The 22,334-nt window shown below is 36.4% G+C and overlaps 1 protein-coding gene across 1 annotated transcript in view; it reads right to left on the bottom strand.

Moving 5' to 3' along the window:
• Positions 1-1,017: 1,017 nt before the first annotated feature.
• METAP1 (methionyl aminopeptidase 1) overlaps positions 1,018-22,334 on the bottom strand; it is a 60,704-nt gene continuing 39,387 nt past the window's right edge. The window contains exons 5-11 of the mRNA XM_081129162.1: positions 18,784-18,875; positions 17,657-17,740; positions 15,623-15,761; positions 13,860-13,991; positions 10,404-10,547; positions 5,526-5,591; positions 1,018-3,956 (exon numbers count right to left, since the gene is read on the bottom strand). Of these exons, the coding sequence (XP_080985288.1) occupies positions 3,793-3,956; positions 5,526-5,591; positions 10,404-10,547; positions 13,860-13,991; positions 15,623-15,761; positions 17,657-17,740; positions 18,784-18,875 (821 nt within the window). The 3' untranslated portion in view covers positions 1,018-3,792. The remainder of the gene's footprint in view (positions 3,957-5,525; positions 5,592-10,403; positions 10,548-13,859; positions 13,992-15,622; positions 15,762-17,656; positions 17,741-18,783; positions 18,876-22,334) is intronic.

Genomic DNA, 22,334 nt, shown 5'->3' with positions numbered 1-22,334 from the left:
AGGCTTTTCCTTGAAGAAATAGCCAATCACCAGTCTGGGGCAGGCAAAGTGTATGATAAATCTAGAATATCTTGCTATAGCAAAAGGGAAGAAAGTGCTCAAAGACTGGTAGGCACAGGTCAAAATAATCCATGAATAAGCTTAAAGGTGTTCTTGCTGACCAAATTTGGAACAATTACAGTAATTTAAATAGAATGTTTAAAAAGAATTGATGAACCCACAGACACTCAAAAAAAAAAAGTAAGAGGTAGGGGAAAAAAGTGCTTCTTTGTAAGAGTGCCAGCTAATAATGCAGATGAAATGCTGGATTCAGCAAGTCCCAACTTGCAGCAACCAATGTACTAAGAGAATGGGTTCTGGCAAGGATTATCCATGAACACTAAAAACACCGAGTGAACAGGATCTCCACTTGGTCTCTATCTCCTTCCAGATTATTTGCTTAAGAAAAACAGTCTTAAAATATAAAGATCTGACAGAAACTCAGTGACAAACTTATGTTGGCAATAATGTGATAATAACATTATGTGCCTCCTGATGAGATGTCACTCAATGAATGGGGCATACCACATGCCATTGTAGTAAATGTTTATCCTGAGCCTGTATGTGAGAAACAATCAGAGAAATACAGAATTCTATAAGCTAATTGGCGTTTGTCAAGTGTCAATTTCATTCTTATTTTTAAAAAGTGAGAGAATTGGTCTAGAGTAAAGAAGGCTACAGATACAGGACAACTGAATGCCGTGGGTTTGGATCCTGGAGTAAAAAAAAGCAAAGCTTTAAAGAGCATTTTTGGGAGAAAGTGAGACTCAAGTTTGAATATGTACAATCCATTAGACCACAGGCCAGCAACTTTCAAATAGTGTGTCACCAGTGGAAAGAATGTTTAAAACACGCAATATATGACTATTTAGTCAGCAGTACTGAATTGTTTTCCCTTAGGCTGTCAAATAAAAAAATGAAAACCACCAACCCAACAAGAGCCGTTCAGTGAGAATGAATCAACTTTATACTTTTTTTGGTCAAATCAGCAAAAAATATATTTTTTGGTGTGCTGCAGAATTTTCGTAATTAATTCTTATGTGCCATGAGATGAAAAAAGTTGAAAATCTCTGCATTAGACAATTCTATACCAATGTTAAATTCCTGGGGTGTGATAACTGCATTATGATCACGTAGGAAACATCCTTATGCTTTAAGAGACACGCTGTAACAGTAATGAGTGAAGTGCGAAGCCACTTCTTCCAAGTGAAAAGCGTGCTTACATAGAGATTATGGCAAAATAACAATTGTTGAATACAAGAAAAGGATATGTGATTATTTCGTGGTACTGCACTTTCAACTTTTCTGTAAACTTAAACATTTCAAAATAAAAAATCGGAAGTAAAAAAATAAGGGGGGGGAAAAAGCTTACTGATACCATGAGGGTGCTTCTGGGGGCTTTAGCAAAGTGGACCATCCTGCTCTCAAATTTAACCAAACTCAATGAAAAAACAGAAGTGATTATAGAACAAATTGAGAAATCAAGCTAAGATGGCAAACAAATTTCTAAACCTCCTCTTCCTATTAACTTAGACATGTGGGAGGCAAGTGGTATAAAGATGTTGGTAAATGAGTTCTAATGAACCTTAATTCATTTATCAGCAAAAGTTATAAAATAAAATTAAAAGGCTAACATGTTTCTCTTCTTCTAAATTATAATTCCAAAGGGCCATGAAGGGCTGACAGGGAAAGAAAGAGTTATTTTTAAAAGTTAGTACAAAAAATAAAAAGTTAACACAGTGGCTCATTTTGAGAAGTTGGCAGAATGATGAAACTAGATGTTTTCTTATCTAAAACTAATAAGCATTTACAATTAGATATATACAATTAGAATAGGGCCCATATTATTTTAAAATCTCCCAAACCGAGAAAAGCATCATCACCAGTATGGTGTTTTATCTTTTAACAAAAAAACTATCCCACCAAGACCTTTTCCTGAAGCTTATTTTGTAATGATAGACACTGAATCAGCTCACACTTAATTCCATTATCAGTACATAAAATGCTCCCCTAAATATTTAGCATTCTGTGTGTTATTTAACAGCTTTCAAAACCACAGTTGCATCTCAAATGCTGCTGGTAGACTCTGCTGACCTAACTACAGTACTGGAATTTTTATATGGCCATTGAACTTGAAAAAGTATTTTTATTCAAATGGTCATGAGTTTATTTTAGATTATGAAATGAGCCACCCCATTCCCACCATTTCCCTCTGAAATCCCAAAGAGATGCAGCAAAGTTCATGACCACCTGGCGGGATAGTCACTCAAACTTTTTAATCTCCCTTTACACATTATATTAACATTCATATCGCAAGGCATTCCATTCACAAATATTACAGTGATAAAAAACTTCCCACACATACCCCCGAAAGTTGATACCAGATTCGGTCACTTGACTAAATCATTAAAATAATAAAATGAAAACATTATCATAATTCTTTTAAAGCAATAAGGTCTGAGGCACTCTGGGAAAGATGTTCTCGTATGAGTATAACATGTCAGTGGTATCAAATTATCTTATAAGAGTCACCTGAAACCCAGTAATCAAGTACACTCTAATGACAACGACTTTCATCTGATATGCCTTCACTGGATACAATCCCATTGGGACTGAACTACTGAAAGGAGCATAGGTATAGGGCAGCTGAGGTCACTTCTAATGAGGCTCCCAGCAATGTAAAGGTGAAGTGTTTTCAGCACTCCGGGGTCGTCTGTATCCCTACTGCAAGGAAACAGTACAATCTTCAGAGGTTCCTTTCTCATCACAACCAGGTTTACTAAATGTTAGGACCTAACATCTCACCTGACTTACTCTGCTCACTGCGGGAGAGATTTCAGAACTGGCTTTCCCCATCAACTTCCACAGTGAACCTCCACCCTTCTCTGAACATCTCCAAGGTGTGCCCTTGAAATAAAAAAAGTGTGGAAGGGAACTTTTCCCCTCCCATTTTGACCAAATAGAGGTCTAAAATAGCAATGTATCAGAAAATCCTCATGCTCTATGACAGCCAGCTACCACCTGGAACATGGCTATTTTTGCCATAAGCTAGATTTTTTAAAAACCTATTATCTCTTTCCAAAGTGGATTTTGCCGCATCCATTCATTGACAGAGTCGGACCGAGTGCTTCCTTACACACAACTACAAGGGTAAATAATTAGCATGGGGGAGGAGGGAGGCCAATTCCCAGCTGGGAATTAAATCACTGCACACTATGGGTCCATTTATGACAGCATATAATCCTGTCAGAGCAGAATCAACACAAACGCAGGGCACATAGTGTTCAGTAATTACATATATGAAATTTAAAATGTGTACATATATATTTCCTATATAATAAAAAAAATCTGAAGCAACATATGTTGCTGAAGTTTCAAGGATTCTCATCTTCCACATTCATCTATCTGGAAAGCAGCTGGCTCTCGATGGCCCAGTTGTGGCAGTGATAAAAGCAACTAGAAGCAGGTTTAAGTAAAAGTGCTCATAGGGCAAATGAGAAAACAGGGGTGCAGAAATTTGGGGAGTGGGTGGTAGGGGAACACTGAAAGGAGTTGAAAATGTTTCCTTTACTCTTCTCGGCTTTTCCAGACCCAAGGTAAGTTCTTGAGGATACATGTCAAATGCTGTAGTCCCTCCTTTATCTACAGTCAAAACAAAACAAGTAATAAAAAACTTCCTCTTCCATTCTGTAATTTCAATAAAAAGCATGGTACAGCCAGGAGGTGTTACTGAGATGTGCCATCTCGGGGAAATTAAAACTGGGACATGAAGTGAGGCCGCTCGCTATCCAGTCGCCGGGTTAGGATTTCACAGCCAGTGTCTGTGACCAGCAGGGTGTGCTCGAATTGAGCAGACCGCTTCCCGTCTCTCGTCACTGCAGTCCAGCCATCTGGCCAGGTTTCATCCTGCCATCCACCTGAAACAACCAGAAACAATTCCTTAATCCAGTCACTCAGTTTTCTAAATAAGCTCTAGGTAAGTGTATTTGTGTATCCTATATCCTTAGATATCCCAGAAAACCAATTAGAAAATTCATTATTAAGAGTCCTATTTACACTTTAAGTTTTACCTAAAGTCGTTGATATTTAAATCTACATAGATGTGTTATAACTTGACATGTTTTATACTTCCCAAATATCAAATCAAGATGGTATTTCCAAAATAAAGGCACTTGGTTTCATTTTAGAAAATATAATGATACCACTCATCACAGAACTACAAGAAAAAAGGCTGAAGGGATGAATTTAACTCTTTCCTGGTATAACCCTGGTATCTGACTAAACTATAGCCAGTGTTAATACAGATCATCCCACTTAATTCTCACAGCAGCCCTGGGGAGGTGGCAGGATACAAATTGTAATTTCCATTACAGAAAAGAAGGCAGCCTCTCAAACAACCTCCAATGCTCCCTTCCGCCACCTGAGTGAGGGCTGGATTTAGAGCCTCACTTCTAAGGAAGACAATTGGAAGGAAGTGATGGGATGTCTCTCCCAAGATTAGGTCATAAAAAAGACTGGAAGGATCCAGAGAGAGAGGTATATCCTTTCACAGGGCCCAGGACACATACCTACCACTACTGCCTCACTCTGCATCTCCTAATCCCAACAAAGAACTGACAGAAAAGGAAGGTGGGGGCTTCATAGAGCAGACCCTAGTTATCACATCTCAGTGAGGAGTACGAATCATGACTCTGAGTCTACCTATCATCGTTGCTACATGCCTGCCACAAAGAATAACAGCAGCGAGGACATAAAACTGCAGTGCTAAGTGTGTCTGTGCTGTGCTTTCTCCACAATAGCTGTGTGACACCACCTGATGACATAAGTGCAGACCATGAAGAGGAGAACAATTTAACCTCTTCAAGGATCAGTTTGCTCTTCTGTATAACGGGGACAGCACTACCTCGTAAGTTGTGGAGAATTAAATCATTTAACTGTGCCTGCCTCAAAGTGAGTGGCTCTACTTCTTTTCTCCTACTCCTACTCTCCACTCCCAACCTCTCCCCCACGTCAAGCAAGAATTTCTATGCAGATTTGATGGAGGCTTCTAATTATTACAATGCAGGTCCTGGCTGGGTAGCTCAGTTGGTTAGAGCATTGCTCCAATATACCAAGGTTGTGGGCTTGATTGCCCGTCAGGACATATACAAGAAGCAACCAATGAATGCAAAAATAAGTGGAACAGCCAACCTCTCTCTCTCTCCCCTCCCCTGTCTCTAAAATCAATCAATAAATAAAAATTAAAAATTACTACAATGCATCCTTTGACAGGATCTTTATGAAAGGGACCAAGATTCAAGTACTTCTGCATCTACTGACAGAAGAACATACTGCTTCCTTGCCAACCCTTTCAATGTTTAGTTCTCTACATGACACTAAACCAAATTCAACATAGGACAGGGAATGGAAATGCTAATCTGTACATCAATAACCAAAAGTAAACAAAAAATTCAATGAAAGAACAATACGGCATCCTTTTTTCTCACCTTCACAAATCATTGGCTCAATTGTAAATACGTGGCCCGCCTTCATCACTCCAACTGCTTTATTTTCTGAAATTAAAGAAAAAAAAAATCTCAGAACATAGCAAAAAACCAAATGTACTGTTGAAAGCTCACTGGAAAGAGTACACAACTACATTCCCATCAGTCATTCTCAATTACCTTCTCCTCTCCCAATTCTCCTTTCTTAAAGTAGATCATTCAACAAATGAAAACCACCTACTCTGGAGCAGATACTGTCCTAGGTGCAGTTCATTTTGCTTATGGTTTTTCTAGGAAAATACACAGATATCTGGTAAGCTGAATTTTAGATGTGGTTATCACTTTTACAAAAGGAAGAGTGCCACCATTTATGTTATGGCAGGATTAGAATTGCAATCATAGAACCAAGCAAAATTCCTTACTCATCCAGGTATAACAGTTTAGGGGTGTGTGTGGATGTGGGGTGGGAGTCAGGGCAGAGCCAACAGAAACAGCTACACGATTTTCAAAGTTTTGTAAGTTGTCTTCTTTTACTTATCTTCAAAGGGAAACAAAGCCTATTTTTTTAAATGCTGATAAGGTTATCCCTTTTTATTTGAAATCAGAAATTCCATTTCTCCATCCAAATACTATTTACCTTTCTATCCAAATTCACTAATATAAGAGTATTTTCCAGGACCATCGTGAGAAACACAATTATGAGTTAAAGTGTCCAGAACTGCCATTCCTCCACCCACCTAAAATGTCATAATTTAAAAATAGGGATAGTGCCCTGCCCATGTGACTCAGTGGTTAGAGTGTTGGACCACACACTGAAGGGTCCCTAGTTTGATGCCCAGTGAAGGGCACATACCTGGCTTGCAGGTTCACTCCCCACGCCCAGTCATGGTGTGTGAGGGACGCAGCCAGTCGATGTGTCTGTCTCACTTCTATGTTTCTCTCCTTCCCCCTCCCTCCCTCCCTCTCTTCCACCCTCTCTGAAAAGCAATGGAAAAAAATATCCTCAGGTGAGGATTAAAAAAAATAATAATAAAATAAATAAAAATAGGGATAGGCCTTTTTAGACAATCTCAGACAAAAATAGAGAACCAGTTAAATTTCAAATTAAAAAACAACTGATAACAGCCCCAATAAATGAATGCCTGCACTTGCACAGTCAGACCAGCAGATGGCAAAAGCATGGCTTCTGGGGTTTTTTGGTCTGGTTGTTGGTCTTCATCATGGAGCCTTTGGTAATGAATGACACGTGTCCCCTGAGGCTGAATTTACTAAATACCATACTTTCTAGGTATGGTCTAACCTCACCACAGCTTTCCTAGTGAATAGCTCTCATGCTGCTTTCCACTACCTTAGGTATTGCCAAAATCTGAGGAGCAAACATAATTTTGACTTTTTATTTCTAATTTCATGAACTTTCTCTCTCCAACTGACACGCAATTACTATATATAGAGAACTGGTCCTATTCCCGAGGATATCAAAAGGAAACATCGCGAATGTCCGTGTGGTGTCATGGGAAGCAAAAAGGATGGCGAGATCTAGAGCACGCTTCTGACAGTGCGCAGCTACTGAGACTCGGCAGGCGCTTGGTCAGAGTGAGATAAGCGGTGCGAGTAAAACTAGGCCGGTTTCAGAGACAAAAAGAGGACATACTCTCTCAATAATTTTACATTCATTAAATGCTGAAATGCTAATATTCTGAATGTAAAAGGTTAAATAAACTATGCTATTAAAATTAATTTCACCGATTTCTCTTTCCTCTTTGAATATGATCATGAGAAATTTTTAATTACATATGTGTCTCATCTATTGGACAACACCGATACACAGCATCTGAGTTCCACTCCCATTTCTACCACTGATTCATTATTCTAGAAAAGTTACAACTCCCACTCATCTTGACTCATGGTTTTGGTTTCTCAACATAACTCACTCAACCAATACGTATTATCTGAGTGACTTACACTATTACAGATGCTAGTGTGCTAAGTACTTTGTAAAAAATTTGTACCTGCTCTATCATCTTATTGTAACATACACTTTAAATGTAGGGTATTATCATCATTGCTTCCCAATCACTAACAACTTAAAGAACTAAACAAACTCTCACCTAACAAGGACTTCTCTTACACAGAAGGGGGTGGAGGGAAGTTGCCCAATTCCTCGGTCCACCCTCAGTTGGTCAGGGACATGGAGTTACAAACCCACGCGGAGATCATTTACATTTCGAAAGGCCTCTCCTTCACTATGGCTCTCAGCAGTTTCCTCTAACACTTCCCTAGAGTGATCACAACATACTCTGACTTATATAAGCCAAATTTACACATGACTTTTCATAAACATATCCAATGTACGAAATGAAGCGGACCTAGCTAGTCCTTACCTCTTTTTTCAGATTTTTTAAATTTCGAATTAAATGGTTTTAAAAAACTCAAGTGGCATCTCTTGTATATCAGTGGCATCGTATTTTGCTGACCCCAACATCACTGACACATATCCCCTTCTCCCAGAAATTTTTTCTTCAGTCTCTCTTTGTATAATCCATACCTAAACCTGAGCTTGTCACCTCTGCAAGTGAGGGCACTTTTTTCATTCCCTCCCTGCACACACTCTATTTACACGCACGCACACCATTGCAATCATAATAGCTACTTCCGTTCTGAGAGAATGCACATCGGCTGATTACAGGGCTTACCAGCAAGGAATGAAGTCAGCTACTAATTTTCTGTTCCTAGCTTTTATTTCAAGCACAATGCACAGCTTAAATAAAAAGAACTATGTGGTCTGCTGATAAATGCTTATTGATCTATGTCAAATGCTGTGCTCTAAATGACTTCTTCAGCTCCTCCTGTTAAGTGGTTTCTCGCTCATTTCCCTTCCTCTTCACAAGTACCAATGTCTAGGATTTTAGCACCTCACAACTGGACCACTGCCAGTGCACTGGGCTATTGCACCTCCAACACATTCTAGATACCACTGCCAAATCAGTCTTCCCAAAATAGCAACTTTACCTTGCCATCCCTCTGCTCAAAAATGTTTCTGCAAATCTCTACAAATAAAGTCAAAGATTCTCGGGCTGGCACTGCCTATTACTAACTAGTTCTTAACACATAATACTAAGCCAAGCTTATATCGTCTGTGCTCAGTCTCAACTGAAGGACTTATTCATGCTTCCCCTCCACCTGGAACACTCATCCCCTTCTTTTCTCCCCGACACCAAATCACAGCCATTCTTTATTTCTCCTACAGGGCCCAGCGACAAATTACTTCAGTCTTTACTAGGCAGCACAGAGTACAGAAGACTGACTCTAGAAAGCAGACAGAACCCAGGTACAAATCCTAGCCCTGGCATTTACTTACTAGGTTGTGTGAAGTTGAGTAAATAAATTACTTCTCTAAGCACAGTTGTGATGATAAAATGAGGTAATGCAACAATTCTCAACCTTTTTCATCTCATGGCACACATAAACTAATTACTAAAATTCTGCGGCACACCAAAAAAATATATATATTTTGCTGATCTGACAAAAAATAGGTATAATTTTGATTGACTTACAAAAATAATAATAATTACCTACCCTTTTTCGCCAGGTGACTTTTTAAAAAATCAGGTGCCTATACTTGTATATAAGAATTTCTGGTACCAAGAATTAACCAATCAGATGCAACCTTATTATGTGATGTGACCAATAAAATGCAACTCTACTTATGTTTAAGACAGGACATTCACACCAGATGGCTATTATTGTGTTGGCTGTTGTCATTTTTTTAATTTGACAATCTAAGGGAAGAGAGGTCAGTGCCTCTGACTAAACAGTCAGGTACTGCATGTTTTAAAAATTCTTGCAGCACAACTGTGTAAGGCAGCACACTGGTTAAAAATCACTGAGATCATGTATATCATCACTATATTAAGTGCTTTCCATGTGATAATATCTCACTTAATCCTAATAATAGTTCTAGGGTAGGTGCCAGCATTCCCTATTATTGTACAAATGAGAACACTTAAGCACAAGGAGATATATGAAAGTGTCTACGTAGCACATATATAATTGTTAAACTCCTTAGGTCACTTACCAAAAACAGCTTTCATTTCTAGCACTAAATAACAAGACTTATTCCTGCATTGTCTTATATCTCCAAGAAAAAGGGTTTCTGGAAAACATTAATTGTCCTACACTTTCTTTGTTATTCTATCAAACAGCACTCAACTTGAAGAAAGGTACTTTGTCTATTCCCCTCATTTATAACAAGAAATAGTACAAAATCTGACATATACTAAGAACTCAAGTCAAATCAAGCTGGACAATTTCATTTAAGGAATCAGAATAGTGATGGCTAGTCATGTAGCAGAGATTGTTGGCTATTCACGAAAATTAGTTTACTTTTCTTCGAGAGTACTCAGCTGGATGACATTTCTAACTTCCCTTACAGTGTAGCTATGTGACTAAATTCCTGCCAATGAAAATAAATGCTAAGTGATTATCCCAATTCTAGGCTGGCTTATTAAAACCTCCCAAGCATACCCCCCTCCATGCTTTTCCCCTTCCTCCCCAATGTCTACAGATTAGGAGGGTAACTCCCAAAGTGCTCCTGAAAGCTAAAGGTTGAAAATGACAGGGCCTAGGTCACAGAGTAACTGCCCCACTTCCCATAGTGGCCAAACACACGTTTTGGACTGTTACGTGAATAAAATGAACTTGTGTGAACATGTATTGTGTTTGAGCAATCATACATGTTGAGGGGTCTATTAAATCAGATGCAATTTATAACAGCTAATCGATTACTCTAATAAATATGAAATAATAGACCCTGTTAAATGTCTGAATAAATATTTGTTGAATAAATGGTTAGTAAATACCAAATCTTTGGACAGTACTTACTGGCATAGTGGGGTACATTGGGGGCTGTATGAAAAAGCTTATGGATCCCATGCCCACAGTAGCTTCGAACAACTGAAAAGCCATTTGCTTGAGCATGCTTCTGAATAATGTTTCCCAATTCTCTGTATCGAACACCAGGCTTCACTAAAAGGGAAGGAGAAGGCTTATGAAAGAGTAATAATAACTAACATTTTACTAAGCAATTACTATCAATGTGCCAGGAACCATTCTGAATACTTTATAGGCCAACACGCTGAAACTGTCAGATGAGGAAACTGAGGCACAGAGAGGATATTCTGGCAGTAGATGGAAAAGGGGAGATTCCAACCAGTAGCACCTGTACTTCCTCCTTTGATGTGTAAACGGACAATATGCATACAGTGAATGGGGGGAGGCACCTTTGGCTTTCTGAACAAACAAGAATGGAAAACACACTTCTCTTCCCCTTCCCTAAGGTCAAGTGTGCTATTCTATTAAAGTGAGCAGAAGAGAGAAGAGGAAAGGATATCAAAGGAGAAAGGAATGTCTAAAAAATAACTTGACTGGTCCTGAGTTTCGTTCTCATCAACTTTTCAAAGAATTACTTCCTCAGGGCTTCTTTATCCCCATGAAAATAGTTCTCAAATTATTCATAGTTGCCCCTGGGGGTAAGGCGTACAAAGGTATCTCACTAGTACATACTTCCTACTTCGTTTAATTTTTATGACTTTTAGGTCTGTTTCAATAAAAACCAAAACAAAAGAAGTGGTTCTCATTGCTGGTAAGGCTCTCCCAGCACTGAGACCCCTGACAATGGGCCTGCCAGACTCCTAGGGAATCCAGCCATGGTTCTGGCAGTCCTCAGACTCTCTAGTCTCCTCCTCAGCCTGGGCTCTAGGTGCTGTGGTGTAGCAGGTGTCCCATCACGTGAGATCCAGCTGCACCTTAAACTTGAGCAAGAACTGGCACGAAGAGCGTGGGTGCAACTAAAACATGGTGAAGACACAGCAGTCATTTGTGCAAAGAGCTCCAACTGAATGTTTTGAAATGTTAACTGTTTCTGAGGCCACTGAAGAGCTCAGAATCCAGAATAAGTCCTACCTGGGGTTTGTCCTCTGTCTTCTCTTCCTGGCCTTGTGTGGTCTCAGTATTATGCTGCCACGAACAGTGCGTTTTATTCAAGTGCAATAATAAGAGCTGCACCTTTTTTGGACTCCTGGCCTGTTTTATGTCCTTCATATAAATGTGATTTTTCAGAAGTCGATTTTAAACACTATTCTAATCTGTTCATCTGAACTGTTAATTTTAATTAAAATTAAGTGTTAATGACTAAAAAAAAAAGGATAAAGTGTTCAATGTTTATATTCTTTTTGCTTCTTTCTGACTTCTCAGGATTTCAACCTGAGGTTCAGGTACAACAAACCTTCTCCAGCCAATCAAATTTCTGGGCAAAAAGCTCAGGATTCATTTTAATTAACATTTACTTGCTTTTAGCCAGATGTTCCAACTTGACATTTTTTGGGGGTGTGAGGTTAATGATTTTTAGGAACCATACTGTCTTCCATAATGATTTTCTTGCATTCCCATTCAAGCCTTCCAATCAGCCCCAGTCAACGGGAAGAAAAGCAATATTTTAATCCATGTTGCACAGTATAAAATAAAGAAAATCCCTGCTCATCAATAATGAGGGAAAATAAAAGGGGAGATTCCTCCCTAATTCTCAAAGTGGAGGCAATTCTGGTCCTAAGGGTGCACTTAGTAATATCTGGAGATATTTTTGGTTGCCATAACTAGGAGTGGTGGTGCAAATGGCATCTACTGGGTAGAGACCAAGGATGCTACCAAGCAACTTACAATGCACAGGGCAGGCCCCTAAAACAAAGAATTATCGAAGTGACATTAATATGTAGGCTGAGAAACACTATTCCAGAAGGCTAATTTCAACAACTGGTCAAGCTCTCCTGTGCTCTGCACCAGGTGGGTAGCAAAATTAGTGGAAAATGGGGCAGGAATGATATATATATAAAGGCGTTCAGCACCTTCCAGAGACTAAACAACTTTTGTTCTTTCCTGGCTATGTTATGAGGACTTTGGTTTCTGGTAGTTTCTGGGCGACTCTCTGTAAAACATTTCAGCTGTCTGGTTACTTCAATCAAGTCAGAAAGAAGCAAAAGGATATAAACATTGAACACATTACCTGGCAGAAACCCTAACAATTTAAAACTAAAGCTTCCACAAATGAGAAACTAAACACTAAAGTTCTCATCTCACAAAACCATCAGTTTAGGACTAAAGTTTCTAAATAACCAATAGTGAATACATAAAAAGAAACCACACAAATACTGATACATGACACTATCACATGCTTTCATTTTTCATTCCTCCAATTTCATTAAATTAGTAAAAATTTCATCATCTCCCATGAATGTTAAATAAACTAAAAACAATAAAGGCAATGGATCTCAGTTATTAGAGATAACTATATGTTTGCCAATGAATCCTGTCCTGTCCAATACTTTGTTGATGACAGATCAGGGTTATTTTATTTTTTGTGGTGGTGAAGTGGGTGTGGAAAGATGCAGATAAAACACTGAACAATAAAGCTGAAATGCTATGGATTTCAACTGAAAAGTTGTTTGCCCTCAAACTGTCCTGTTTGGGAATAGACTTAACATTTGCAACAAGCCTTTCCTTCTCTCTCCTCATAAACTGTAGCATAAACAAACAAACAAACAAAAAAACCTGGATGAATTGTTTGTATGGGCAAAGAGACCCTGAGAAAAATCCTACAGAAATACACCTCTACACAAAGATATTATTCACTGTAATAGCAAGACAATTAGAAAACATCAAAATCCAACAGGGGAACAGTTGTAGAAATTTTTACATAAGGAATATATAGCCATTAAAAGAATGTGGTAGAACTATGCATGCAGGTACATGTGCTAATTTGGAAAGATCCCTAGGATATTATTAGTTAAAAAGTACCAAATTACAGAATATTACAAATATTATGATTCCATTTATCCTAACATTTAAACATAGTTGTGTGTGTTAATGCATAGGAGAAAAAACCTGGTAAAAGTGAACATCTCAGGAGAAGAGAGAGATATAAAAAGGAAAGAGAGGAAAGTGTAAAGAAGGATCATTCTTTTCCCTCATAATCTAGCATCTTGTTTTAGATTTTTATGAGAAGGTAGTATCTATGAAAGAATAAGGAAGTAGGAAAAAAATTACACCCAAGAACTATCTAGAAATTGCTCATTTATCAGCCAAAGAAAGACAGAGAACAGACGAAACAAAGGATGGCAAGCCATCGTTCGGCCCATCCTCATCAAGGGACCCTAAGTCATCCTTAAACCATCACTGTGAAAGCCCAACGTTAACTCAGCAAGAGGAGAGGTAAGGCTGGCACGGATAGTCATTCAAGAAGCATCAACACAGGCAGTTCCGCGGGTGCCCAGCGTTCAGGCTGACCTGTGTCGATGGCCTGCATCAGGCACTCATACGTGGTCTGCACCAGCTTCCGTGCTCCCTCATCCACATCTCCAACAAAAAACGTCTCGTTCAGGTCCCCGTGATAACCGTTGCGGTAAAGAGTGATGTCCACTGCAAAAGAAGGTGCAAATATAAAGACCACATTGGTGTTTATTTCAAACTTGAAGTAATTCCTCCAACATGAGAGCATCAAGCAGCTTAATGAGAAATATAACTTTTGCATTCTCAAATTAGACCACAGTGGATATACAGTTACTGCCCGATAGACACTCCTTGGCTATAATGCAACTGAACTCACTGTGGACAACAGACATGGTCACGCAGAACAAGCCAGACGGTGGGATTTTAAATATTCTAATTAAGATCATGTATGGCAGAAGAAAAATTCATTCAGGATACATTCATGCAAGATCAATAACCTGAGTTAACATTAAATGGAAGACTACACTACATTTGACATTAAACAAAATACTGCTTTAATTTAGTATCTTCAACCAGTTTTTCCTCTTCCTGGTGAAATCAATAAATAGAAAAACACTATTCTTCACTTATTTTTCAAAAATCTCATTTGTCTTTCACTTATTTGTGAATATTTATCCTTCTCTTGGTCCCTATGCTTAAGAATAAAGATTATTACTACACCACTATAATACACTAAACATATACCAGAGAGCACATTAAATGAGTATTTTTAAACCATGAATTTTCAATCAACTCACAATATCACAGTACAGATGTGTTGGTTCTAGCACAATACACCCATTCCTAAAAAACCTCATGCATTATGCATGTAACAAATAACAGGGTTTATATGGAAAACAGGGTGGGGCAGACCCCTCAAAACCTATGGAATTTTATGAAAAGGTACCCTAACTATCCAAATGGAAACAGTGTCTCCACTATCATTCACAGCCAGCATCACCGACAGTGCACTCTCTGCAGCCTTCAACACTTGGGCTCATGCTTCCTCATTTGATATGTAGGTTCCTGGAGATGCCGGATTACTAAAGAGATCAAGTTCATCAACATTAAAAATACCATCTAGCCCGGCTCGGCTCAGCGGTCGAGCGTCGACTAGGATCCAGGTGATCGGGGTTCAATTCCCGATCAGGGCACATGCCCGGGTTGCGCGTTCGATCCCTAGTCAGGGGCATGCAGGAGGCACCCGATCAATGACACTCTCATCATTGATGTTTCTCTCTCTCTCTCTCCCTCTCCTTTCCTCTCTCTGAAATCAATAAAGATATATTAAAAAAAAAAAAAAAAAAAAAAAAGATTTAAAAATACCATCTAGGGGAGTCTTCTTCACCGTTTTTGTTATTTTTTAATCACAGAGGAAAATGTCTGGCAGCTTCTTCCTCTGCACTTGGAGCTTCCCAAGAAAGCTTAACTTCTTATATCAAGGAAGGCACTTCTGCAGGATTTTTAGCTTTTTTTCTTAAGATCTTCATATATTACTAAGGATTTCTCTTTATCTGTAAGAAAGTCTGCCCTGAGCTCTTCCAAACCATTAGTGGACTAAAAGAAAAAGGGAAAAAAATCCCACTTGAATCAACATTACTTCCACAATTCACTGACACCTTTCACCTATTTACCAATCACATATGATAATCTAGATTTTAAATTTTAAATATGAAAAAGGAAAGACAGGGAGTAAAGAAAACATAAATCACTATCGGACTCCCCAAACCTAGCTGTTTCTCTGCTCGTGGTGACAGAAGTCACACTTACATATTTCTTACCATTAACAATATCACCTTCTTGCAAGGGCCGTCTGTCTGGAATTCCATGACAGATAACTTCATTCACTGAAGTACAACAAGACTTTGGGAAATTATAATAATTCAAGGGAGAAGGATAGCAGTTTCTTGCAATGCATGCCTATAATAAATTAAAATACAGAGAAAATAATTTGGATGTGTAAAAGCAAAAACCTTATGCAATTAATCAGATTTTAAAATTTGAAAACTGTGATAATATCTGTTGCTCTTAATGAAGAATTTGCTTAATATTTTATTTTAGAAATAGCATTAGCTGTTATCTTAACCAGTATACAACAGGGTTTGTGCCTGTCGGACTGTAGGCAAAACCAGTTTACTGACAATAGCAAAGGAAAAGCAAACTTACATTATTACAAATATATACAAATATGAACACTCTAGTTTAGAATTAACTACTTTTGAAAAATGTATTATTTCAAGTAAAAACATAATATTTAAAGCAAATATTAACATGCACTTTTAATGTAATTATAATTTCTTATACAGAAACCAGCCTATATCCCTATGACATTTTAATCACTACAATCACATGGAACAACAAAGAAACCTCTAAGAAAACGGTCTGGTTTTCAATAACAAGTCCTATTTTACTAAGATATTTTTACACAGTGGTAGTCACAGAATATATAATTTTTCTTTCCATACTACTAATAATTTTTAAATAGTTGCACATAACACAATTTGTGGAATACATAATAATTTTATTGACAATTACACTTACTGGAAATTTAAATTGTTTCCTCAAAAAATATCACTCCTTGCCAATAACTACAGGCCTATCACTTTCCCCTTAACAATATACTTCTATTATTTCTCACAGTAGACTCTTGACTAAAAACATCAACCCCATCACAAGTTGTGTAACCATAGACAAGTTAACCTCTCTCTGTCTCAGTTTCTTTACCTATAAAATGGAGATGCTAGTAGTAGCTACCTCGTGGATACTTAAGGATATTAAACAATTTAGTAAAAGCATGTAAAGGAGCACCTGGCCCATAGGAAGTACTCAAGGTGCTATTACTGCAAGCTACCTATTTTATAACATATGGAACAATAACCAAAAATCAGGGTTTATTCAGAATTTTTTCTAAATATCAAGTCTTTAGAAAACATTTACATGCTCAAGGCACATCATCAAATTTCTTTTCAAAAGGGTTGTCCCAATTTATAGTAATACCACCTCATCTCATCATCCCCACACAGCAGTGGATATAAACATTTTAAAAAATACTTAATAATTTAGTAGACCTTTATGGTTTTCATTTGTTTGATGACCAGAGCAAGTTTAATTAGTTTTCCATGTGATTTGTTAACTAGTCATTGCTCTTCTTTGGTGAACAATTTATTTATATATAATGTGTACACGCATCTGCTATAGGGTTTTAAGGTCTCTGCTTGATGGATAGGCAATCTTTATAAAATAAAGATATAGGGATATCTATAAAGATCCCTATATCATACTTACTACAAACACAGGGTGGGGCAAAAGTAGGTTTACAATTGTTCACATGGAAAATAATACAGTAATTAATAATAATAATACAAGAATAAACTGTTTTGAGTACTCACAACTGTAAACCTACCTTTGCCCACCCCACCCTGTACCTGGTCTATTTACTGTCTTGTTACTGTGGACATGAAAGGGAACATTTTCCCCCACTAATCTAGTTTCAGAACTTGTATTCTTTTTATTTCAGAATATGTCATGTATGTAGTGACATACTTCAAGCACTAATAAAATTAATCGTTTTATAAAAGCTACACCATAATGTTAAGAAATGTGAGGTTTCAGAAACAAGGTATTTCATAGACACTTAAAGACAGGAATAATGACCAATGAATAGTTTCTATATTTGAAGCAAAGTAAAAATATGCTTTCAAATTACCTTAGCCAACTTACTTTAGGCATTCAGAACTTAAGTTTACTTAAATTTTAGAAGTCTAAAACATTAAACAATGTGAAAAATTTTCAAAGCGTAAATGTAAAGTCCTTACTAAGTGTACAGAATGATCTATTTCTTCAGTAGTTACACCTGGTTTAATCATCGCAGCGGCAATGTCCAGGACTTCTCTAGCAAGCTGTAAAAGAAAAACCCTTAATACATTCCAGAAGAAATGAAATAAAAACAGAAATCTATACCCCCTGCACTATCACAGATTTTGTGAAGATTCATAAAGCGCAAGAAAGTTTGACTGATTTCTATGTGGAAATGCACATCTTAAGTAGTCTAAACAATTTATCAACTGGTAGAGGTGGAGTCCTGTCATATTTCTATAATGGGGGAGGGAAAGGAGGCAAACAAAATAGATGAGCCCTGGCTAGTGTGGGTCAGTGGTTAGAGTGTTGGCCTTCACATTGGAGGGTCTTGGGTTCGATTCCCTGTCAAGGGTACCTGGGTTGCAGGCCTGACCTCCACCCCCGTCAGGGCATGTGTGGCAGGCAGCCAACTGATGTGCCTCTGTCACACCAATGCTTCTCTCTCTCCCTCCCTCCCTTCCATTCTCTAAAATGGATAGAAAAAAATCCTCACTCCTTGGGTGAGAATTAAAAATGAATGATTTTCCTCAAAGAATCACAGCACATAAGTGATAGAAATAAAAATTTTCCAGATTGAAGAAAATTAGTATCTAAGCACTGAATAAAAACATTAAGGATCATTTCTAAATAAATAGTATCAATTCTTCAAATTTTTTTCCTTAGAAAAATGTGAACATGTGACTTCACTTAATAAGTATTAGCCACTAATACCACGCTACATAGGTATTTCACAACAGGAGCTTTCACTTAGCTTTATATAAGCCTTAAACTCTGTCCTATGTTATGACTTGTGAAAATAAAATGACAAAATATCATAAAAATTTGGTTCTTTAAAAATATAAGGGGCAACAGAAATAGACTCTCAAGTAAATATACATTTCCTAACATACTAATTTTCAAATAGGTTATTTAAGAAGAAAACAACTGTTGCACAATATTATATACTAACAAAAGTTTAATGAAAAGCATGGCTAGTCATATCCTTATAACAGAACATGCCCGCCTTTCATAAATCAGCAAGTCATTGCCTTCATGACTAATAACTGTGAAACATGTCCTACCCAATGATGAAAAAAATACTTACTCTACATACGAGTCGCATCCCTTCTATATCTTCAGATGAGAGTAATTTAATTTGAGAAGTACCTTTAAGAGCCTGTTCAGATTCAGACATTCCTGGAAAGGAAAATCAGTACGTAAAACCAAATGAACAGAAAGAGATAGTATTAGGCTTAAGTATCTCCCTGATGACATAATAATAGTCAAGTTTCACTATTTCACACAATGGTATTTCATAATTTAGGAGGGTCGAGGTTGGATTTTTTGAAAAAATATTTTCAACATGTAAAGGAAATGTGCTAAGTAAACTGAAGGAAGCATTCTAAAGAATAAATTTAGAGATCTATTCGAATTCAGTCAATACGGAATACTTATTTTTTTAAAATATACCTTTATTGATTTCAGAGAGAGGAAGGGAGAGGGAGAGAGACAGAAACATCAATAATGAGAGTCATTGACTGGCTGCTTCCTGCACACCCCCTACTGGGAATCGAGCCTGCAACCTGGGTATGTGCCCTGATCAGGAATCAAACTGTGATCTCCTGGATCACAGGCTGATGCTCAGCCACTGAGCCACGCCTGGCTGGACAATATAGAGTACTTATTATATGACAGGCAGTGTGCTAATAAAGGTCAGTAAATGATTCACATTTGAGTAGTACCACACAATTTACAAACTGTTTTCAAGACCATCATCTCATAATAAATCTATACACCAACAACTGATGAATCAATTACACACATTTATTTTTTTAAGCAGGAACCTTAGTCAGTGTTTTTCAAATTGCTGTTTGTGACCAGTAAATAAATGGAATAGAAAGTAAAAGATTATATCATACATAGAATAGGGGTAAAAGCTGTTGTGAAATGTTTGATTGTTAATTTATACATACACACATACATATTATATTATAAAATATATTTTTATATTATATATTATAAAATATATTTTTAATATATTATAAAATATATTTTTCACTCTGGGTTACAGTAAAAAATATTGAAAAATACTTGAAATTTTTGAAAATACTGCCCTAAGAATCATTAATAAAATTACCTTAACTCAAATTATTCATATTTAAAATATTTTAAAGTTAAAAATATTTAAAATTTAATATTTAAAAATATTTTTAAACAATAAAAATAACATTTAAAATTAGAGCTAGCATAATTATTTCAAAATGTGACAAAAAGAATATAACAAACCATAAACTAATATTTTTTAATAAATGTGGATATAAAAATCCCAACTACAATATTAATTAACAGAATCCAAAATACATATAATATACCATGACTTAAGTGGAAAGACAAGGACAGTTCAATATTAACAAATCTATTAATATAATTCATCACAGCCATAAATTAAGGAACAAAAAGTAAATAAATGATCATCTAGAAAGATAATTCTGATAACATGGCCAGCATGATAAATATAAATCTCAAGCCAAGAGCCCACATCATGGAATGCCCACTATCAGCACCATGATTTAACACTGTCCTGACAGTACTAGCAGGTATATTAAACAAGAGAAAGAAATAAGACATATAAAATTAAAAAGAAAAGGAAAAAATCCTTACCAATTTCAGGTAGGATTATATATATCCCTAGAATAATGGGATACCTGGTAAATGACTAGAAATAAGAATTTAGCAAGTTGGCCGACAATAAGATAAATGTCAAAATCAATAACTTTCCCATACACAATGAGCTAGAAAATATAGAAGATACTATTTATAAGAATAACCAAAAAAGAGAAAGTATCCAGAAATAACCTTAATAAAAGACCAAATGAAGAAATTTTAAAAATACCATTGAAAGACATAAAAGGAGACTTAAATAAATTAGAAAAGCACACCCTGTTCTTGGATAGGAAGACTCAATATTGTAAAGGTGTCAGTTTAGTCTATAAATTTACTACTATCCCAATAAAAAATGGCAACAGGATATTTTGGGGACAAGCTAATTTCAGATTTCACCTGGAAAAACGAACATGCAAGAATAGCCAGGAAAATTCTGAAAAAGAGGAAAGGTGGGGGCAACAAGGGCTACCAAAGATTAAAACATCATATAGCTTAATAATTAAGGGTTTGGCAACGACACAGGATTAGACAAATGGGTAAATGAAACAGAATAGAATCCAAAACAGACTCAAAGACTTGTGAGAATTTAATATGATGGTATATAGGCTGCATTTTAAATAAATAAATAAATAGAAGGACTGATATTTTAAATAACCAGTGACGTGACAACCAGATACTCTTCACAGGAAAAAATTAAGTTGCATCCATATTTAATACCTAATACTAAATAAAAATTTTATTACACATAAAAAGAGTGAAACCATAAAAATAATGGGGGGAAAAGGGGGAAATAGTTTTATAATCTCTGAACCAAAAATATCTTCCTAGGTCATTAAGCTATACACACCTTAAAAGAAAACACTGATAAATTACAGAAAAATGCTGAAATTTTGTCATGAATGTAATGCTATAAACAAAGACAAAATGTAAACGTTCAATTGGGAAAAAACATTTATAGCACATACATCAAAGGACTATTTTCCTTAGTATAGAAAGAGTGCTTATAAATCAATATGGAAAAAATTAGTAACCTAATTGGAAAAAAGGGGAGGGAACAGGCTAAGGATGAACTAACAGATGTATAAAAAGACGTTCAACCTTCTTCATAATTTGAAAATACAAATTAAAATAACAGCAAAATACCATCTTTCATCTTTCAGATTAGCACAATTCATAAAGTTTGATAATACACTATACTGGGGAAGATAAGGGGGGAAAAACAGACTCCTATGTGTTTTTAATGGAAGTAACAACTGGCAAAATCTCTAAAATTTGTTATATCTCTCAAAATAAAAGATGCATGTACTCTTTGATCTAGCTTTTTTACTTTAGACAATTGACCTACAGAAATATTCTCACATGCAAAAATAGTTACTGCAGTCAATCAAAGAAGTAAAAACGTGGAAATAATCTAAACATACACTAGTAGGAGGAGTCTGGTTTAACAAACTATGATACATCCACACAATGAAACACTTCAGCCATTAAAAAGAAAGAATATCTTCAAGATCTATTAAAAGAATATAACAATGTGAAAAGGTGTATATAGTTTGATTCTACTGTGTATAATTGGAGTGAGGGGTGATGTGTGTAAGCACATAAAATATCTCTGGAAAGTTCTACAAAAATCTGTTAATAGTGATTCTGCCTATGGGAGTAGGACTTACTCTTCACTGTATAACATTTTATCCTATCAGAATTTACCATGTCTATGTATTTTTTAAACTGCATTTAAAAATATTAATAATGAAATTATACATCCTCAAGAGCTATCACTCAGGCTATCTTTTCCTTCAGTGTATCTGAAATAGTGAAGTTTAACTAAATTTTTAAATTATATTCATAAAATTGTAATATGGTTCCCCACTTCTTAGAGAACAAAACAAAGACAGCTTAGCTTAACAGATTAAACCACAAGAAAATACTGATATTCAACCATTTTTGACATGCAAAATCAGTAATTTCACTTAATTCAACTTAAGGTATGTCTAC

Source organism: Miniopterus schreibersii (genome assembly GCF_964146895.1).
Source record: "Miniopterus schreibersii genome assembly, chromosome: 1".
Classification (NCBI taxonomy): Eukaryota; Metazoa; Chordata; class Mammalia; order Chiroptera; family Miniopteridae; genus Miniopterus; species Miniopterus schreibersii.
Note: the sequence above shows the minus strand (reverse complement) of the source record. Positions and strands in the feature narration are given on the sequence as shown.